The 19813-nt window shown below is 41.3% G+C and overlaps 1 protein-coding gene across 2 annotated transcripts; it reads right to left on the bottom strand.

The window, feature by feature from the left end:
* Positions 1-408: 408 nt before the first annotated feature.
* On the bottom strand, positions 409-19584 carry JAKMIP2 (janus kinase and microtubule interacting protein 2). 2 transcript variants are annotated; one of them, XM_009993480.1, is made up of 20 exons: positions 19456-19584; positions 15984-16481; positions 14961-15170; positions 13981-14079; positions 12909-13055; positions 12384-12524; positions 11893-11949; positions 10770-10889; positions 10183-10311; positions 9465-9548; positions 9276-9338; positions 7903-8001; positions 7079-7177; positions 6699-6752; positions 5787-5852; positions 4889-4957; positions 3991-4068; positions 2921-3124; positions 1956-2021; positions 409-482 (listed from the first exon to the last, which is right to left on the bottom strand). In XM_009993480.1, exons 1-20 carry the CDS (start codon positions 19582-19584, stop codon positions 432-434), a joined length of 2463 nt encoding a protein of 820 aa, XP_009991782.1. In that variant the 3' UTR covers positions 409-431. The 2 variants fall into 2 exon arrangements, with proteins under 2 accessions (XP_009991782.1, XP_009991783.1); XM_009993481.1 differs by lacking the exon at positions 9276-9338 and having other exon boundaries at positions 432-482.
* Positions 19585-19813: the final 229 nt, after the last annotated feature.

Genomic DNA, 19813 nt, shown 5'->3' with positions numbered 1-19813 from the left:
AAAAGATTTTTAATGCATTTTTATGGATCTTTTTGGCATTTGCATCTACCACTAAGGGTTTTTCTAAGCTAAAAAAAAATATTTTCCAAACTAAAATAGCTGGATGATGCAAGCTTTGCAGTAAGTGCTAGCTTTGAGGAAATAAATAAAATAGTCTTACCTTTCCAAGAGGCACATTAACATCAAGGCCAAAGAATAAAGGCAAGAGAGAAGAACAAGAAGATAAAAAAAAGTAATATCCAGAAACAAAAAGATTTTTAATGCATTTTTATGGATCTTTTTGGCATTTGCATCTACCACTAAGGGTTTTTCTAAACTAAAAAAAAAATATTTTCCAAACTAGAATAGCTGGATGATGCAAGCTTTGCAGTAAGTGCTAGCTTTGAGGAAATAAATAAAATAGTCTTACCTTTCCAAGAGGCACATTAACATCAAGGCCAAAGAATAAAGGCAAGAGAGAAGAACAAGAAGAGAAACAGAAACTGCAGAAGGAAAAAAAAAAAGTGTGAAAACTAAAGGTGATGACATTGCAAGCATCAGGATTATTTTTGCACTCTGTAGGACAACTGGAATAATGACGCATGCAGAAAACACTATTTCCCTACTTACTTCTGTAAGTACCACAGCACCACCCAGGCCTAGAAAAGAGATCCTGTTGACTGAAAGCCAGAGGTGCCACTGTCCCTGTGAACCAGCATCAGTGGCCTGGAGTTACAAAGCTGGGTATCAAAAGTAGCATGGGCAGTATTTTTAAGTATGTTAAAAGCCAAGTGTCTGCAATCCATGCTGGAAATAGCCTGGGCATATACACACACACATACACAGTATCAAACCCTAACTATTCAACGTTTAATAACCCTCTTCTGGGTGTCTCATTTTAATCATGTCTTCTGAAATTTGAATTTTTATGAGTCAAAAGCTCTTTTGAAAATTGACACTAAAAGTCTCCTATTCAAGGGCTCCTTTTGACCATGGCATAATTTTTGCTTTGTTGGTTTTTTTTCACTTGGATCACAGATTATCATCTGATATTTTTCCAATTTACATCTATTATAAAGACACTGAGTCCTTGTATCACAAAGATATTGGCAGATAAACGGAAAAAACTCTGTGTATCAAGTTTTGAATGATGCCCACTTGTTTCACTTTGGGAATATACATATGAACTGAGAGGGCTAATTAATTAGCACTACTATCACTGTACTAATGTAGCCATTATTTCATATTGCAGTTTACAGATTTATATGGATATTTGCAAATATAAATACATAGGCAAGGCTGCCACTGCAGATGAATCTTACATCAGCCTGACATTTCTAGCAAAAACACTCCTGGTAGCAGTACACTGTGCCCACACTGTGATCTGTTTTCAACATTCCCATTTAACCTCTCCACAAATAGCAAAACTCAAGGTGACAAGGTTGGCTTTTTCACCAAAAAACCCTCTGCACATGTTTAGGGAGAGAGTGTGTATGTGTGTATATATATAGTATATACAGTGGATGTGCACATCCAGGGTAAGATTCTGGTACTGTATCTATGTGCACAATCAATTAAACACAAGCTTCAATACAGAGGACAGCATCAGAACCTGAGCTCCATGTTCCTTCCAGATAAGAACAATCTTTAAATATTCACTCAGTTTCATTCAGTCCTTCCTCCTTCCTAGTCTCTGTCTACCAACACAGCATTTAACAGCCAAGTGAAGGCTTCAGCGTTTGGTTCAGTATCATCCACCACACCTGAAATTGTCTGGTATTTATTTCCTAAAATGAAATGTTGTGGGGGAGACTAAGATTAAAGTCTGTGCTGAAACACAAATTGAAAAGAAAGCACAGTAGAACACCAACAGGTCTAGCTGAGTCAGCCAAACAAGAAGCTCATGGAGTTAAGAGAATGAGGTCAGTATTTCAAACAAGTTGATCAGTGTGCTACAGAAGTGTAACAGAACCAACCTTTTCCTCCAGATCCTTTATTTGTCTCTTTTGGATGTCAGTTTTATCTTCTAAATCTCGGATCCTCTGGAAATCAGAAAATAAAGCATCTAGACTAAACTCTCAGTAGATCTGCACTGCTGAACACAAATTCCTGTTTGAAGAGCCCAAAGCCTAGAAATCAGTAAATCCATTTCTTTGGCAGGAATAACCTTGTGCAGCACCACAACTCCACCCACTAACCCTGTCTAACCACAATTTTACCATGTGTACAACTACTCAAAATATGCTACTGCCTATCTGCGACCATATCCTCAAATGCTGGAAATTAACAGCAACAGTGGGTATGCTTCATATTATTTTATATTAATCTTGTGTTAAATAGATAGACAACATAAGATCATGGTTATACTCTTAAAATTACATCATGATTCATTTAAGATTTCTCACAGTTTGAAGTGTTGACAGAGTATTAAAGTACTATTATTGATATGAAATGACAAATATTTATAACACTGCACATGCAGAGCAGCAAACATTGATCTTTGAACATGAAACGTGCTATATCTTAGCAGGGAAGTGTAACAACTGCCCACTCTAGGGGGGGAAGTGTCTGGAAGAACAAAGAGCTCTCCTGTGCAACACAAGCCTGAAGCATTCCTACAGCTGCTTTCTGACCAGTCCAATATCTAGGGATGACCACTTTCATTACAAAGCTAGATTCATGTGGACAGAATTCTGAATTAAAACTTTGGATTGGAATTTTAAGACTCAGAATAAGATAAAGCAGTTCTCCTCAAGCTACTGTCGTGTTTGTCTACACAGGAAAGACAAGAAGTATGAAACAAGTCAAGAAACTAGATGCCAGGCTCCCTCATGACCTGAGCTTGACCTCAGCTTCATCCTGGCTCAAACCAGGACATCAGCTTATGTTTTTATACAGCACAGCGGAGTAGATACATGTGTGTGCAGCTCCTTTTTCTTACCTGATGAGCCTGCTGGAGCAGCTCCATCCTCTCCTGAAGAATCTGGCAATCGTATTCTCTGCTCTTCCTCAGCATCTGACGTCTTAGTTTTTCTACTGCTGCCCTCAGCTCCTCCTGCTGTTTTTCAGTGAGTAGTTCCCCAAACTTTATAACCGTTTCTTGCTGCAAAGCATTGTACAAGGTGGCCTCAAGCTCCTGGATCCTCTGGTTGATGCAACACCAAAAGCCAATTAGAGATGAAACATGGTTTAAAACACAGTGGGATCTGAGGGGTTGGTGGCAGATTCAGGTGGTCCCTGTGCTCAAGTGTGCACAAATGTGAAAACCAGGACTCATAAAATGGTTCAGCATTTTGACAAAAGAATATTAACTTTTCTTTTTAATATATTTCAATATTAATTTTCACTGAAATACCTCACTGATTTATTTTTAAGAAGTTATAGACATTATTAGGAGTTGGATAGAATATTCATATATATTTTGTAAGCATAAAAGTGTTTCACCAATTCTAAAATTTTGACCCATCATGCTAACAAGCAAAAGGGGCAAGACTGAAGGTCACAGTCAGAACACTTTACTCTTAAACCTGCTAGTTAGAATCAGGGACTCATAGTGAGCCTTCTCATTAACCTGGCAAAAGATGATGAACTTGCACAACTGGTTATCAGACCTATATACTGGGATGTAGTATAGAAGTGTTCATAGCAGGAATTCTGGCTTCTTGTGGATCTTGTCTTCTTGCAAAATGGCCAAGACTGCAGATCTGAGTTCCAGTTTCTTGCACTGGCTCCAGTTAGACAAGCCAAAATTAATGAGCAATATCTGTCTTTAGCTGACAAGAGAGTCTCAGACGTCAAGCGATCTGCCTTTTTGTGACATGAAAAAGCTAGGTGTTGTGCTGAAACTCTGCAGATTGCATGGCAGTGCATTAGAAGAATGGAAAAAATAATTAAGTAAAAAAAAACACTACCAAAAAAAAAAGCAAAAAACCTCTCTTCCTGATCCAACAGGAGTCTGTGTCCTGTCACACTGCTGGCCATTATTTGCTGTAGAATTTCCTTTGTACATACCATGTATGCTTGGTCAAGAGCTTGCTTCCTGTAGTCTAGTTCTTCCTCCAAATAACCTTTTATTTTGCAAAATTGCTCCTACAATGAAGGATCATTTGGACAGAAAAATAAATTAGTTACTCAAAATACTTTAGGAAGTTTTATTAAATCAACTACAGATATCTGACCCAGACAGGACTAGGAGACACTGCAGTTATTCATGTCTGACTCAGTAGAAAAGAAGGAAGGGACAATGGCTGTGGGTTGCTTCTGTATGACAATACATCTGATCTACATGGAACTAAATCCATTGTCTCTCTGTTGACTTCAGTGATATCACTTGGCATTTCAGTAGTGTAATTTAGGGGGTTCTGTGGAATTTTTCTAAAGATACCTCCTCTGGCATCACAGACAACTCCTTTTGTGCTTTCTCTGACTTTGGAAGAAGTGTGAAAGTGCAATAAACTAAACAGAAGAGTCATATTCACATACACATAGTTTGGGGGAAGCTGCTGTGCTTTAATTTCTCAGCCTCCCTTAAGCTGAACTGACTCAAGCAGAGACACACCATAGAACAGAATGTAAACCACTACAGCTGCCCAGCTCTGGTAGTTACAGTAGTTCACACTTTAGGTTACTTGCATTAACTGGAATAAGAATAGGGTAAGGTACTAACTTTACTGCTGCTATAACACTTCAGCTGTGAATGTTTTGCCTTTAGGATGGTACGGACTTGAAATTTAATGAAATAAAAGTGTGATAAATGTGATACAACAGCTTTACAGATTCACCACTAACCAGAGAAAGCCTGCATACTTAACTTGCCCAAAGACCTTTTTTGTTACCTTTTGGCACACTAAGTAAGTGTGACATGCTCAGAGTCTTGCCCCTAAGAAGTCTATTAGGAAAGTTTGCTTACCATATCACTTTCCAGTTCCATCATCTTCTGATGCAGAGCAGCTTCAGCTCCCTCGATCTGCTGGATCCACTGGAGGGAAGACAATGAGACCTGCTGTGCTTTCTAGGCACGTGGACAATGGAAGTGGGACAACTACAGCATCTTGTTCGCCCAGTTTTTGTAACCTATTGCTAATTCTGGGCCCATCTTGAGGCTGTTCCCCTGTGACAGAAGCTGCCAAAATGTCTGTAGGCAGCACCTGACAGAGAAGCAGCAACAGAACCACCATTAGGGGATCTGGAGGACAGAAAAGCACACTTCCTGGGATGGACAGGGAACCCATTCCATCACAGGGGCAGGGCCCATGAGAGGGCTGTCATCTCAAAAATAACTTAGCCAGGGAGATGGCAAATCTCTTTGCCAAGGAGGAACTGCTGAGTAGATCCCTTGGCAGCTATCACGTTGACAAAATTGTCTGCTGCATCTGGGCCACAGAGAACAATTTTAACCAACCCTCGCTTTCTTTTTAATTTCCAAAGAAAGGAACTTATTTCAGTAGCAATTTTGCACACAAGATGCTTTCAGAAGCTTTGGAAATCTCAGAACTAGAAATCCCACACTGTAACTAATTTTGGCTGAGATGTCTGTTGGTTTCTCATTCAGTTCACAATTGCAAGTTTCATTTTAAGTTATTTTTGTATTTGCAGTAGTTCTGACTTGAGGGCTTGGGCCAGCCCAGTTTAGTATTTTTGCTGCCTTAGCAAGGAGCTTGGGACTGTGCTGGCAGAGTTTACTTATCTGGGGAATGATGTCCCATGGCAGAAAAATCTGTCAATATTAACAACAACAGAGCAGAAAATTTCCAGTGTTAGAGGAGGACTTAGAGAACACATGCGAGAAGAGCAAGCACACAACTTACCTTTTCTGCCAAGGACAATACAGTGGAAGCCTGAATTATGGCCACTTGTTCTTCATTTCTTAAATTCTGTGAAGAGAAAGAAGAGGAGAAGAAAACTGGCAGCAATTTCCTGCAGAAAGAAAGATAATCCAGGCAACAGACTAGGTCTACAGTTTTCAAGAGATCCCTGTACTGGGAGACCCTATTCCCATCACAACATTCAGAGTCCATGAACGTATTAAAAAGAAAACTGCTTTTGCCTTTCTGCATGATATGGCCTAGCTATGTTTTCATGCCATTGCCTCTTGTGAAAAATGTAAACTAAAATTAAACCCATTTGTCTGCCTTCATGGTAGTTTTACAAAGTTGAATTTTTGTAAAAATAATACTGATTTACACCAGCACGTGAACAGACAATCACGATCCCTTGTTTTTATTTCTTATACACTTTCTTAAAATATATCTTATGTTAGCCAGAGATACAGGATGGTTTCTTTCACATGGATGACTGAAGAGTACAGCTATGCCCACTAAGAAAGCCACAGGGGATTTGGTAATTCTTGCCAATTTATGAAACTGTTTGTAGAGGAATGCCAGTCTTGATGAAGGTGTGGTTGGCTCAGACTGCCAAACTGATTCACAAGCTTTCCTGAGAGACCAGAATGTAGTCAGGCCCAGTTCCAAGCATCAGTGGCCTTTGGACACTTCCCAGTCTGATAACACAGGTATTAGAGCTGCTACTTCATTACTAGTTCTCTACTGAAATTTCACAAATCCTTAACTTAGGGAAATAAAGACTCCTTAAAGGAATTGTTCTGATATTACATAATTTAACAAGTACCTTAGAAACTAATCATGATAATTACAGATTTCACTTACTCTACTGTACAAAATGCAGGTTGTAAAGGGAAAATACCTCCCACTTTAACTTACCCCATTATCACCTAGGATGTCTAACTGCTTTATGAGGTCTGGGATGCTGACATCCTGCAAGAAGAGCATAAAGTAAAGGCATGGCTTGCACATTTTGTCATGGCTGCAGTATTTCTCCCTCCTACCAACCACGTTGAAATCAACCTTTTTTTTTTACCCCATGGAGATGCATCACACACTTGTTTCAGTTGTCTTTGAGCCAGGTTATACCATTATGGTGAAAATTATTAGTCCATTTCAATTGTTTCAGTCATCACACACTCTTACATTAGACTGTGCTTAAGTGCTTGAAGTTTAGTGGAGTTATGAGCAGAGAGGAATGTAACAAGTGACATGGGTTCCCCTGTAGTGACAAGTGCTGCCATACCAAGCTGACCTACCTTAACACCTTCCTTCATGCAGTAGATCTGCAGAGCACTCACACCATCTGAGAAGGGGTGAATCTGGAGATTAAATGGTGGGGATCGTCTCTCTCTTTCCTGAAAACAAATTGAAGACCAGAGAACATATTAGAATGAAGGAAATGCACACAGAACTCAATAAATGCCATAGCTACTGTTCATAGCCTGCTTCACAAAGCAAAGCTCTTCTTTTTAGAAGTCAAAGAAAGAAACATTTACACCTAGTCTGAAAAACTGTGCCAAGTGGGACAGGATCCTAAACCTGAGCTGATTATTTTACAGGATGTTATTTATTTGGTGAGATAAAAGTACACTCAGCATTTCTTTGTCCTCCAAAACCTGCTTAGGTTCATTAAAAAAAAAAAAACCCAAACCCTGGATGCCTACTATCAGAAAAGATCTTAGCTGGGAACCAGGATGCAGCCCTGAGCAAAGTACAGGAGGATGGGGCTTAAGCCTTGCTTATTTGGTTAATTTAAATGTAGTTAACTTACGCTGATTTTAGTAGTCTCCAGGCCAGCAATAAGAACAAAGTATGTTGACAACAGACTGTTCCAAAGCTCTATAAAATAACTTCACTGCAGGTATGGTAACTGAGAGCCATGCTGCCAGGAATCAGCTTATCTGTGCCCACGGGGCACCCAGCTCAGAGAGGTGAACCAGCCCAGCCTGAGCTTGCTGTTTCCAGGGTTCTAGAGCCTGATTTGTTACTCTGTTATATCACTAAAATGCTGGTGTAAACACTCAACTGAAGGTGGTGTCCAACTTGCTACCAGCTGTCCTGTAATGAGCTCATCCCTCACCTCCAGCTCCAGGTTGCGGAACTCCAGCAGCTCATTCTGGTCTCGGGCGTCCTGCAGCTCCTGCTGCAGACGGTGGTTTTCTGCTTCCAGTTTCTCTATCTAATAGAAATATGTAAATTCAGGATCTGTGTGACTGTTACAAGAAACATGGAATTTTTGGTGAGTAACAGTTGAGGCAGCACAGACAGTGCAAAATCCAAACTCTAAGAGATTAATCACTAGTTGCTGCTTTACCGCAGTGAGTCTTTAATTCACAGGTGAACTTCTGCTCAGCAACGTCCCAAGTATCATAAAATGCTTAGGCTGGAGGTTTTCCTAAAATAATCCAATCCTAGCAAAGACCAGTGGGGAAGTTAACTTCACAGAGGTGTCAGGTTAGCTATTAGATTAGTCTGCATTAGATATTAAACACACTGCTATCGTGGTAAAGCACTGCAATAGATTGCCTGGGGAGGGATGTGGAGACTTCATTGCTTAAGGCCTCCTAGAACAGGCTGGATAAATGTCTACCAGGAAGGACACAGAAATAACTGCACTGGCCTTGGAGAAGGGCTGGGGCTAGATCAGAGATTCCCAGTGTGTAGCACATGAAGCAGAGATGGCATGCAGAAGAGCTGTCTTTGTGGAAGTAGTTCCCTGAGCAGCCGTGCCACCCTGTGCTCAACTGCACAGCCAGCATTGCCATACCAGTAGTCCTGACAATTAGCAGATAGATTTAAATACCACCTATTAGCCAATTGTCTATAGTTTGCTTGTGGACAACTCCACCACTAGCTCCTCAGCCTGCTCTCTTCTGCAAGTCTCCAGCCACTGCCAGGACTGTATTTTGAAGTTAGGTTGTCCAAGTAAGGCCCAGAGAAGGACAGCTAGGGAGCATTTTAAGACTGAGGTCAAAGGAGCCCCCATGGTTCAGTTTGTCTGGGTGGGGAAGCATGGCACAGGGCTGGAGACTTACTAGTTGTGTTTATAGAAGGGAGGAAACCTCACCTGAGGAGGAAAAAGAAAGGAGCAAGAAACCTGATGCCGGGAGTTATGGCCTCTTGCTGATGGCACTGCTGTTACTTCTGGTGCTAAGCCAGTAATGTTGAGGTTCTTCATACTCTTATGTTATCATACTCTTAAAAATATATACATACAAATGTATACACACAGAGACAGGTGATATCCCTAAATGTCCCAAGAGACTGAGCAGTACAAGTTCCACTGGACCTAGGGAAGCAATTGCCAGCAAGAGCACTGCCTAAGCAGAGCTGGAGAGGGTTTATCTTTCCATATGTTATCCTGCCTATATTAATCTATGCTCTTACACTGGACCTACAAGCACCAGACTGCATGTCAAGAATGCATATTGTAGGAAAAACCTGGGGACATACCTTATCTAAAAGCTCTTGGTTCCTCTTAATGAAAAGCTGTTTGTCTTCCACCCAGTGTGAGTCCTGTTGGATGAAGCAGTACTATGTGACATTACATCTCATGGCAGTTTATATAGAAATTGTGCTACGTACTTAGTAAGCAGAGCATGTAAAATCCAAAATAGGAAAAGAAAATACACAAGTGATTACCTGCCCTTTCTGTGCCAAAGTTTTCTCCAGATCTTCTATTTTGGCCTTATACCTCTGGACTTCAGCTTGGAGCTGCTCCTGAGCCTGTTGGAAGTCAGGCACAGCATTGAACAGTAACAAAACCAGCAATGTAACTGGTATGAAAAGGAAACCAAACACAGCAGAGTCTGGGCTTATGCTGTTGCTTCCTCTGAGACAGTAACCATTACAAAGATTCCAGCTCAGCAATGTTTTGTGGCACCCCTCAGATTGGCACACAGATGGCACAAAGGAACAGAGTGGCAGATCAGCCCTCACTCCATCCAAGCCCGTTATTACCACATAATGCATTACAGCAGCAAAGCACGTTCAGATGAATATTCCTAAAGGTGGGACAACGTGCTTTTGTGAAAACCCACAGGCCTCCACTTGCCCTTAAAACCCAACCCCTTCAAACCTGGGCAAAAAATGAGATAACTGTGCCAAGCTGCAGAATTGTCTGCTTTGGCATGCCTGCCTAACTGCAGGGTTTTCCAGTTCAGGTGGGGAACAGCCACTGGTAAACTGAGTGACTGTGTCCATGCTTAATTGTTACTCTCTTTAACTAAGTATGCAAAATGGACATCTTTCAGCTGTAGGTATGGGTGTGGTATGTAACTTCATTCTCTTGTATGTCTCTTCAAGGGGTTTGTACGTCCTGAGAGCAATTAAATGCTTTTACCCTTAAACAGATACTGACCTTGGCTTCTCTTTCAGCATCTATGATGCCTCCTGCCTGCTCCTGCAGTAGTGCATAGGCTCTCTGCAGGGCCTGGTACTCTTTTGTCAGCTGTCGAAACCGCAGCTCTGATTCTTCTGCTGCTAAACCCTGAGGGACCAGAGAGGACATGTCTAAGCACTAGAGAAGAGCACTGCCAAAGACATAAGTGCAAGTGAGCTTTGTTAAGCACAACAGTTGGTTTACAGGTCTTGACTTAAATAGTTTTTTTGGAGAGCTGGCTATGAGATTAAGTATTAAGAATGTAGAATTTATATAGCATTTACATATCTTGAAGCTAAAAGACATGTAATAGGTTTACTTTCTTGAATGGGAAAGGAAAAAATCCCAGATTCAATGACATAGCTGTAGACTCTATGGACTAGATTTTGGAAGAACCTCTCAGCATTTCAGTATATCAGTAACCAAAACTGAGGTCAAACTTAATGAAAAACTGATCACTCAACATGTACTATAAAAAACAGTTTTTTTGAGAGCCTGTCCACTTGTTTTGGAAGCCAAAGTTGCTTGAAAACATGTCCTTGCCTATGGAAAAAGTCAGATCTTACCTCATCCAGATCATCATCTGGAGTTGCTGGTGTTCTGTCTGTTCTATATGAGGCCACAGAGGATGTTTCAGAATCCATGGAATCTTCATCATAGCCAAAAAATGTATCCACCACATGCCTCTAAAGAAGGGAAAATGTGACTTCTGAATCCCCTTGGAAGCAGATAGTATGAGTTTCTGATGTGGGAGTTCTGAAGGCTAGTTCAAAATCACACTGCTAATTACTTTAAAAAGGCAAGATGTGAAAAAAGAGCACTGGGCTGCCCCTGCAATAACCACCAGCAAACAAACCCAAAGGGATGATATTGAAGATGATTAGGCATTGTGCTGGTGGGAATGAGTCTGCTGATTGACTTTTCTAAGCTGATGAACTGGTTCAGTCTAAAACTTGGAAAAGATAATGAAAGCAGCAACATGCTAAAGGAAAAGTCTCTTCCCTTGCAGGAAGGCAGAATTGTTTGTTAATCCCAAAGCAGTTCAGAAGACATCTATCAACACACAGACTAGTGTGCAAAGGTACCACCACAAAGTGCTGGAAATGTGTGCAGAATGGGGAACCCCTCCTTTTCTCACAGACATTGCTGATATGGCTGTTGGAGTCAGTGAAAGCTTTGATAATATACCATTAGTGTGAAGGAACTTTGATCTCATTCATCTTTCCAACATTAAAGTAACTGCCATGAGTTTTAAGAGATTGCTCACACTACAGAGCTTGGTTGTATGTCTGACACTTGCTAACTTCAAGGGTTTTGTTGTAGCCCGCAAGTGATGTGAAAAATAGACCCCAGAATATAGATGGGAAGGTCTCTGGAAATGTAAATACATCTCAGTATAACAGACCTTGAGAGCAATATTTAAAGAAACCAGATGGAAGGAAGATGATTGCTGTTTCACAGAGGGGCGCAAAAGCCCCATTTTTCTGAACATAAAATAGTTACATACCCTTAACTGAATTTCAAAGTGGACTTTAAAAGCTCTCCCAAAGTAACTGAGGTGTTTATAAACCTGATCACTGAAGCAGATTGTTATAATTCACAAAGATGTTGTTAGTTAGATTGCTAAAGCATGTTTTCCAACAGAGCCTAACAGTATTTTCATAAGCTGAAAACAATTTTTCCTCTTACCTTAATCGGTTTTGAGCTCCTTTTATGCTTTCTGCGACGAATGAGTTTCTCCCTGTCCTGGAAAAGAAGATTATAAAGTTACTGTCTCTTCTCTGCAGCTGCAGAAGGCCAAACCTACATAGGAAAGAAATCACTAAGGCTTCCAGCAACTCTAAGTTCATAAGCTCATAAGTTCAAATAGGAATCTGATTCCAGGTGGAAGGGAGGATTCATACCCAAATCACTGCATATGTCAGCTGAACAACAACCCTTGCTGTGCAGTTGCCTTGACAGGCTGCCAAAGAACAGGCATTGCTGGATTTCTGAGTTGTAGGGACTCATGCCCCACTAGAACTTCAGTTAAACTGCACCCATGCACACCTGCATCTAAAAATTCGCAAGTGTGAAAAGATACTAACCCACAGCTTTCTTATAACCTGCAGTTATAAGAAGAAATACTAACAGTGGCATACACAGGAAGCATTCCTAATTTCCTGGTGCTCTGAACGTACCCTCGTTAACTCATCAATTATGTTCTGTTGCTCTATGACCTGAAGCTTTAAGAATTCAGTTTCTTGTTCCTCATTAGCCTGATCCAGATCATTAAGGGATCTTAACTTCTTTAGAGGAGGATGTGATGTCATTTTTTCTCTCTGTGGCAACAAGAAGAAACAGATAAGATCCAACAATGAAAAGACAAAAATACCATCTTTCAGTTAAAAATTAGACATTACTTTTCATTCAAGCTGTACAGCTCTTTAAATACACTTCACCTACACCATTTCTATAACTTCTTGCCACAGCAAGGCTGAATTCTTCAACAAAGTATTATCTATTTACTTATTGAGTGGCAATGCAGCCCCTGCAGCAGCCCTAAAGGGTTGTTACAGTATGTAGGTCTCTGACACACAGCCCAAGCACAGCTGTATCGTATCAATAGGATTACACACTCCACACAACATGTTCTCTGTGCATACACACGCATCCACCACAGCAGAGATCATACAGTAATCCTCATTTTGCTCTCGAGTACCAACCATTTCTATATTTTCCTTAGTGACTGCTTTGAGTTTATCTTCCATGCGTTGCAAAGACTGCATAAGTTCATCATTTCTCTTGGTGAGGCACTTGTTCTTCTCCAGAAGAGGTTTACATTGTTTCTCAGCTTCTCGGACACGCTTCAACTGGATTGACAATAGCAATTAATAATGGTGAATAATCAGAAAAAAAAGGTGTTTTTTATCCCTCCTTTGTTAGAAGTATTTTTGTTACTTCCCTGTTGGACTACAGTCCCAGTTAGGTGACAAAGTGATCTAATGGAACTGATGATTACAGCTTCCATAACTTACTTTACCTATATATCTCAAAGCTCAATTCTGTGTATCTGCTTCCAAAAGATGGCTTTATCTGTGGGAAACTCAGACAGAGATGAAGCAACCCAATGCACACTCAGGCAACTGCAAAGCTGCTACACAAGTACAAAACAATCTGTGCTTTACCTGCAAGAAACCCACTGAATTTCTCACTGAAAGAGATTTGTACTGGTACCCCATCAGTCTGATCACAGCAGTAACATCATAGTTGCAAGTCTGGTTATTAATGAAATATTTGTGCACATGCACAATGAACTTTGTTTTAATCAAGAAATCATATAACATTTAAAAAACAAATCCCATAAGATAGGAAGGTATCTCAAGGCATGCTTGGAAATTCCAGTATTGGTACCACTAGTTTTGTCCAGGATCTATTCCTCTGAATATTAGCTCCATCCAGTAAGACTGAGTGTTTTATAGACCATTTATTTTCTAAGAGATGACAAGGAAGATGGCATGTGGCTGTGTCATCTTTGTGCTCAGATGATCTATGTAACAAAGGCATTGTCCCATGCTCAAAAGGAACTTAAGCACTCACACAGAAACCTACTAGCCTTTCTGCCTCAACTTTCACTGTGATTTTGTACTTGTTTTAACTTCAGTGAAACTACAGATTAATTCTAGGATAAAGAAACAATGTCAGCCTCCTGAGTGAGTAGCCTGATAGATGGAAAAGGCTTATCATCCTTGGCTCCTCCTCCCAGCCTCCCAGGCAGACAGTGCAAAGCTCACACACCAGTTCGTTCCGTTCATCCACGAGCAAAGTGTTCCTGTCCTCCAGCTTCCGGATGGTGGCGTTGAGCTCCGCCATCCTCTTCTGGTTCCTGCGCAAGTCCTGTGCGTTGGGACAACACAACACAGCCACTGAGCCCTCAAAGGCATCTTGGGAAGAGAATCCACACACCTGTCAGCTTCAGCCATCATCATCCAAAAATGACTGCTGTTATTTTTGGATTATTATTATATTTATGGATTTTTACAGTATTGAACATGCTGGCAAAAATATACTTTTTTTTAAGAAAGTATCTGGTTTGAGGGACACTTTAGTGGAATATTTTCACCTGCTTAAAAAAACAAAGAGAAAACAGCCAAATAGATGTTGATATTTTTATGATAAAGGGAAAAAATAAAAAATAAAAAATTCTATTTTTTATTGCCTTTTTCTATACATGCTTCTATTTGCTGACCCACTATGTCAAGTGAAAAAGGATGTTGCTTTCACTATCAATTGCATTTCTTCTCTTATGCCCCACTGATGTGTGTAGATGTGTGTATATATACACATTTGTTGTCCACACATCCTATATTTAGTCACACAGCCAGTGAGTGACATGCTTTATGAATGACAGCAAGGCCTGTATATGTGGAGAACAAGAGAGAGAAAGAGGAGGATCTCCTCAGAGTCTCCTGGCTTCCATTGCCCAGCCTTCTCTCTGTCCATCTTCCCAGTTCTGTTTGTCTTTAAGGACACATGCTATCCAGATAGTTAATGTTCATAGAATGATTCCTTCAAAGGGGCACTAATTATTAAAAATGGTTTATATTTGTAAATAGAGCAACTGAGGAAACAGCCTTACAAAGCTCTGTCCCTCTAGCATTCTCTCTCAAGAATCATCTGTAGTAAGAGTGGGAATGTTTTCCCAGGGCCAGAGAAAAGATTTAAGCAAGAGAAACAGCCATGTTTCTGCTTTGCAGAGGCCAGAAGAACCTGCGTACAGGGCTGCTGCAGTGCTCTGAACCATCTCCAGCCCTTCCTGGGATCTCCCTCTTGGGACTGCTCATGTTACACTCTGCCTCCTTCACCAAGAAGAGCTGTTCATCCAGAGCTTCCTTCTGCAGCTGCAGCTTCTGCACATAGCCCGTCTGCGTCTCCAGTTCTTTCTCCAAGGAAAATATGATCCTGTCTTTAGCCTTGATCTCGTCCATCTGAATGAGAAAAAGACCAGAACAGTGACATTACTGTCTAAAGGCAACAGCATTTAAGCCTTTTCCAATCTAGAACGTGATTTACTTAACAGCAGTGTTATTCAGAAGGCAGATATTAAGAATCCAACATTAGTAGCCTGTACTATGTTAGCAACCATTTTGGCAACATGAGAATATACTCCAGTACAGTGACTTTGAATCTGGGGGGAAAAAAAAAAATTAAAAAATCATTCTTGACAGTTTAAATTACTGTTTCTTTTACTTGATTGCCAGATCTTTAATTGAAGCTTTCAAGCCAAAGTTTCCACCACTGCAAACAGGTCCAGCTCCCCAGAAGATAGGGAAACATGGCAACTTGCACCATTGCTGGCGTGGGCCTCCTTTTGTTCATTTTCCCCAGTAATTACTGAAGGCTATGCCAAGACTAGATCAAACCAGAAGGTATCTTCTCACCTTCTGCCATGGCTTAATGTGCTTAGGATACTATCACCAGGGCTAGCGAAACTAACAAACTGCAAGTGCAGATGCAAATACTCATCTAACACTCTGCACTGCACATGAACTCACACCTCAGTAAGCCAAATCCCCATGGACCACGCCAGTCAGTCCCTTATTTGAGGTGCCAGCTGCCATCCCAGCAGCAGATCTCCCCAACTCACCGTGATCTATTTACTGCTAATAAACAACAGCCAAAAGTCTGTAACACTTTTGCAAACTAAGGTGCACTGCAGAGCTCTATTATTCACAAAAACGTAAGAGGCACAAGATGCAAACTCACTACAGCATAAGAGAACACATGAATATTTTACTGACCAGGCGACGAATATCCCTTTCGCTCTCCCATTTGATCTTGGAAATGGCTTCCTGGTGGGACTGATGTTCGCTCCTAAGATCCCCTGCCTTGATCTTATCAGCTTGGATCATGTTGTTAAGGGCCTCATCTACCTGCTTTTTGGCAGACTTCAGTTCAGTGATTTCCTGCAGAAGCTTAAGGCGCTCAGAGTCGAACTGTTTCCTGGCCTCCTCCCGAGCCTCAATAGTCAGGGCTGTCCTTACTTTGTCACTACTCCCGTCCCGCAGCGCGCATAGCGCCGACTTCAAGCGCTGGATCTCGCTGTCTCGGACCTTCACCATCCGTGTCACCTCCTGCTCATGCTGTTTGATGAGGTTCTCCCTCACAGCCTGCAGCTCCTTCATTTTCTCCTCATGCAGTTTGGCTTTCAGCTCAGTGATCTGCACGGTCTGCTTGCGCTGCTCCACCTCACGGATCCGCTTCGTTTCTTGAGTCTTCTCTCGTTCCAGTTTAGCAACCTACATTGAGAGAAAGTGAAAGTCACCAAGATCATGTTACCAGAACAAGCCCACCCAGACACACAGCCATGTCAAACAGAGGAAGACCCTGCTGCAGACCCTAGATGGTCCCCCACCCTCCTACAACAAAATATGGGCCAACTCTTGGGGCATTCACACAGATTTTACACTGGCTTTCCTCAAGCCAAAACAACCCTGTCTCCTCTGGGGGTCTTGTGGTGACACTGCATGTACTTTCAGCATTTCCTTAGGCAATAAAATTCCATGTATGCGCACACATTTGTCTTGTCACTTTTAACCCACCAGTCAATCTAAAATTCACCAGAATATCAGAGGGTTTGGAAATAACAAGGTTCCAAAAGCTTTCATTACCACAGGCAGTCAAGCAGTTGAGAAAGAAGTACTTGCCTCTCTGTAATGCTCCCAAATGAGGTAAGGTGCAATTCTGAAAGTCCAGGAAACATTTCATTTTTACAGATGTTCTTACCCATAGACAGAGCTGTAATAGGCAGTAGCAGTCACTTCTTGGACTCATACCTTCAGAAAAGCTGCTGTACTGGTACTTACAGAGCAGCTAGATTTACTGAAAATGTCCTTTTTTCCTCTTCATTAACAACAGTTTTTAAAGTTCTTTGTCCATAGCTTTGGAATCAGAGTTACAGAGCAACCCATCACTCCTCAGCACACTTACACTGATCTACCTCCAGAAGTGTGATCTACTTCCCGAGACTATTTTTTAGGCCCCCTCTACTCCATGATGACAATTACTTCAATACCCTGACCACTCAGTCCAATTTAGTTGCGGGAACAGATTAGAGCACCTACAGATGTGCAACTTGAGAGGTACTGAGGAGCACAAGCCATTTCATTTTTTCATGTTCTGCTCTCCTCCTTTCCAGCATTACTCAAGCACATTTAAATATAATTCAAATGAGCTTTTTTTGGTTTTGTTTACAAGACTTGCCTGCTCTTGTAACTCTCATTATTTTGAGCCATCCTTGAAGTGACATCTAGTAACAAAAATCTGCACTGCCAGCTTTCATACTGGAATTCCATGGCTGCAGTGGTAACAAAAGCAGTGAGACTCAGAATATAGTGGCAAGTATTACAGAAGCTCCCTGGCCCACCAGTTTTCTGGTGGCCAGCCTGCAGCTCCTTAAGAGGGTAACTAAGCCTTGTGTGCAACACATGAAAACCAAAGCTTGCATGGAAAAAAAAAATTAAAAATCAGAAAACATTTTTGCTTTCCAAGACTGTCATTGACCATCTATGAAAGAAACAGATGCAGAATGTTATCCGCTTTGTTGCAGCTTGCAAATCTTGTCAATTTTAAAATGTTGCAAAATTAATTACTATAAATCCTACTGGTAGGTGAAGGGAGAATGCTCCCAGAGATTTTCAGAACATCAAATAACACAGAAATGGCTATTCTTGCTTTCATTTAGCTTCTCCTAAATTATACAAACCAATTCCACTATACTGGCTAATCGTTGTCTGAGATTATCAGTATGATTAACCTTGACACACTGACATGAACATCTGTTCCTAAAAGAAATTACAAAAAAGACCTCTTAGAGGCTGAAGGATTTATGGTTATTCAGGTTTGGAAGCTAGAGGCAAGTCATCCTGGGTTTATTTGCATAGAATATGTGGTTATCTGCACAGTAATCAAAGAGCCAGGTGGACGGACTTCAATTATATTCCCTTTGGAAAAACAATATATCACTAGGCATCATCCTCTGAAAACGTGGCTGCCACCAGCCTGCAGGTGGGGGATGCCTGGCCGCAGTTAGCACTGCCTCCAGGCCACTGCAGAAGTATTCACCAGGAGTTACTGAACAGACATCTGTTATTTTCACTGCTTATAAAGAATACACTGCTAAACCTGAAGGCTGTCTTAATCTCACCCATGCTGAGGGAACTTCAGCACTTACCATGTAAGGTTTTACTGCACAAAAGCTGTACCATGACTATAAAACACAGATGTGTTCTGCTTGCCACTAGGAGCATCTCTAAATGAAGAGGCAACAACACTGTGGAGAGCAAAAAGTACACTTCTTTGGAAAGCCACTCCAGCATGACCTGTGGGAAAATTGATGCTGCTTGCAAGGATTTTAATAGAATGTGGGCAGGCTATGTGCACAGTAGGTAAAAAAAAGCAGCCAGTATTTTATAATTTGATAATACCCAGCCCATTACCTTTTAACAGGTTACACAAGCTGTAGTAAAGAGGTGTTTTACGTGTCTATCATAGTGCAGGAAAATAGTGGGAAGTTCAGCAGAAGCAGCAGGCAAGAGCTGAAGCTGCAGCATGAAGCCCCGAGGTTGTACCAGAGGCTTCTCAGGTGCACAGGAAGCACCTCAGACGTTCACAGGTACCTCTGTACCCTCGGGTCATGGCTATACCCTGTGTGCAGGACACTCAGCTGGCTCTGGAGGACTTGCACATCTGAGACTGTACCTCTGGCAGACCACTGGTACCTAACAAGCTCTAAATACTGCACACATACCCTGGTGTGCACGGCAGTGCTTGGCTGCACTGCAGAGGGATTACATGGGTTGATGCAGATTGTCATGCTGTACATGTTTGGAATACTTCACTCAAATTTGAAATAAGGGTATGTCATGCTGAAATATCAGCCATTCAAAGAACAGCAACACCACACAGTTTCTAAACACTGAGAGAACAGGATGAAACTCACTAACTGGAATATGGCCAAAGATATTACAGAAGATATATTGGTCCATCTGAGGGCCAGAGGCTTCTTAGACTTGTACCTCAGTAAAGAGGAATCTTTTCCACAGAAGCAACAGGACATCCACAGTAAGAATATGTTGTATGCGGGGAAATAATCAAGACCACAGCTCTAGGACAGAGTTGTGTTGCACCTGTTGATTTCTGTGATACTATTTTTTCCATATCTTTCTCTCCTTCAGCACAGACGCTGTTACTTAAAACCAAACCCTCACTCACCTTAGATTTCTCCTGATGCAGCTCAATCTGAATGTCTGTTAGCTTGGTCCTGAGTTCCTCATTGGCAGCCTGTAGGGCAACAACCAGTGCCTCAGGCTTTTCGCCCTTGCTACGTCCTTTTTTTGACATGGTTTCTTATCAGTGAGAGTCCACGTGTTTAATTACTTCAAATACAGACTGCCATCTTTTTCTGTTCCTTTCAGTGCCAGTTAGTTCAGCACCTACTGCTTGACATTCCTTAAGGTCCTGGACTCCACTGCTTTGGAAGCTCTGTGAGAAATAAGACATACTATTATTTGTCAGTGGACAATGCAGCACGGCTCACATGGTTACTGAACACAAGAGATAGCTCACTTCT

This window comes from Chaetura pelagica, unplaced genomic scaffold (assembly GCF_000747805.2).
Source record: "Chaetura pelagica isolate M959 unplaced genomic scaffold, ChaPel_1.0 scaffold543, whole genome shotgun sequence".
Lineage (NCBI taxonomy): Eukaryota > Metazoa > Chordata > Aves > Apodiformes > Apodidae > Chaetura > Chaetura pelagica.
This window is presented reverse-complemented; position numbering and strand designations above follow the sequence as displayed.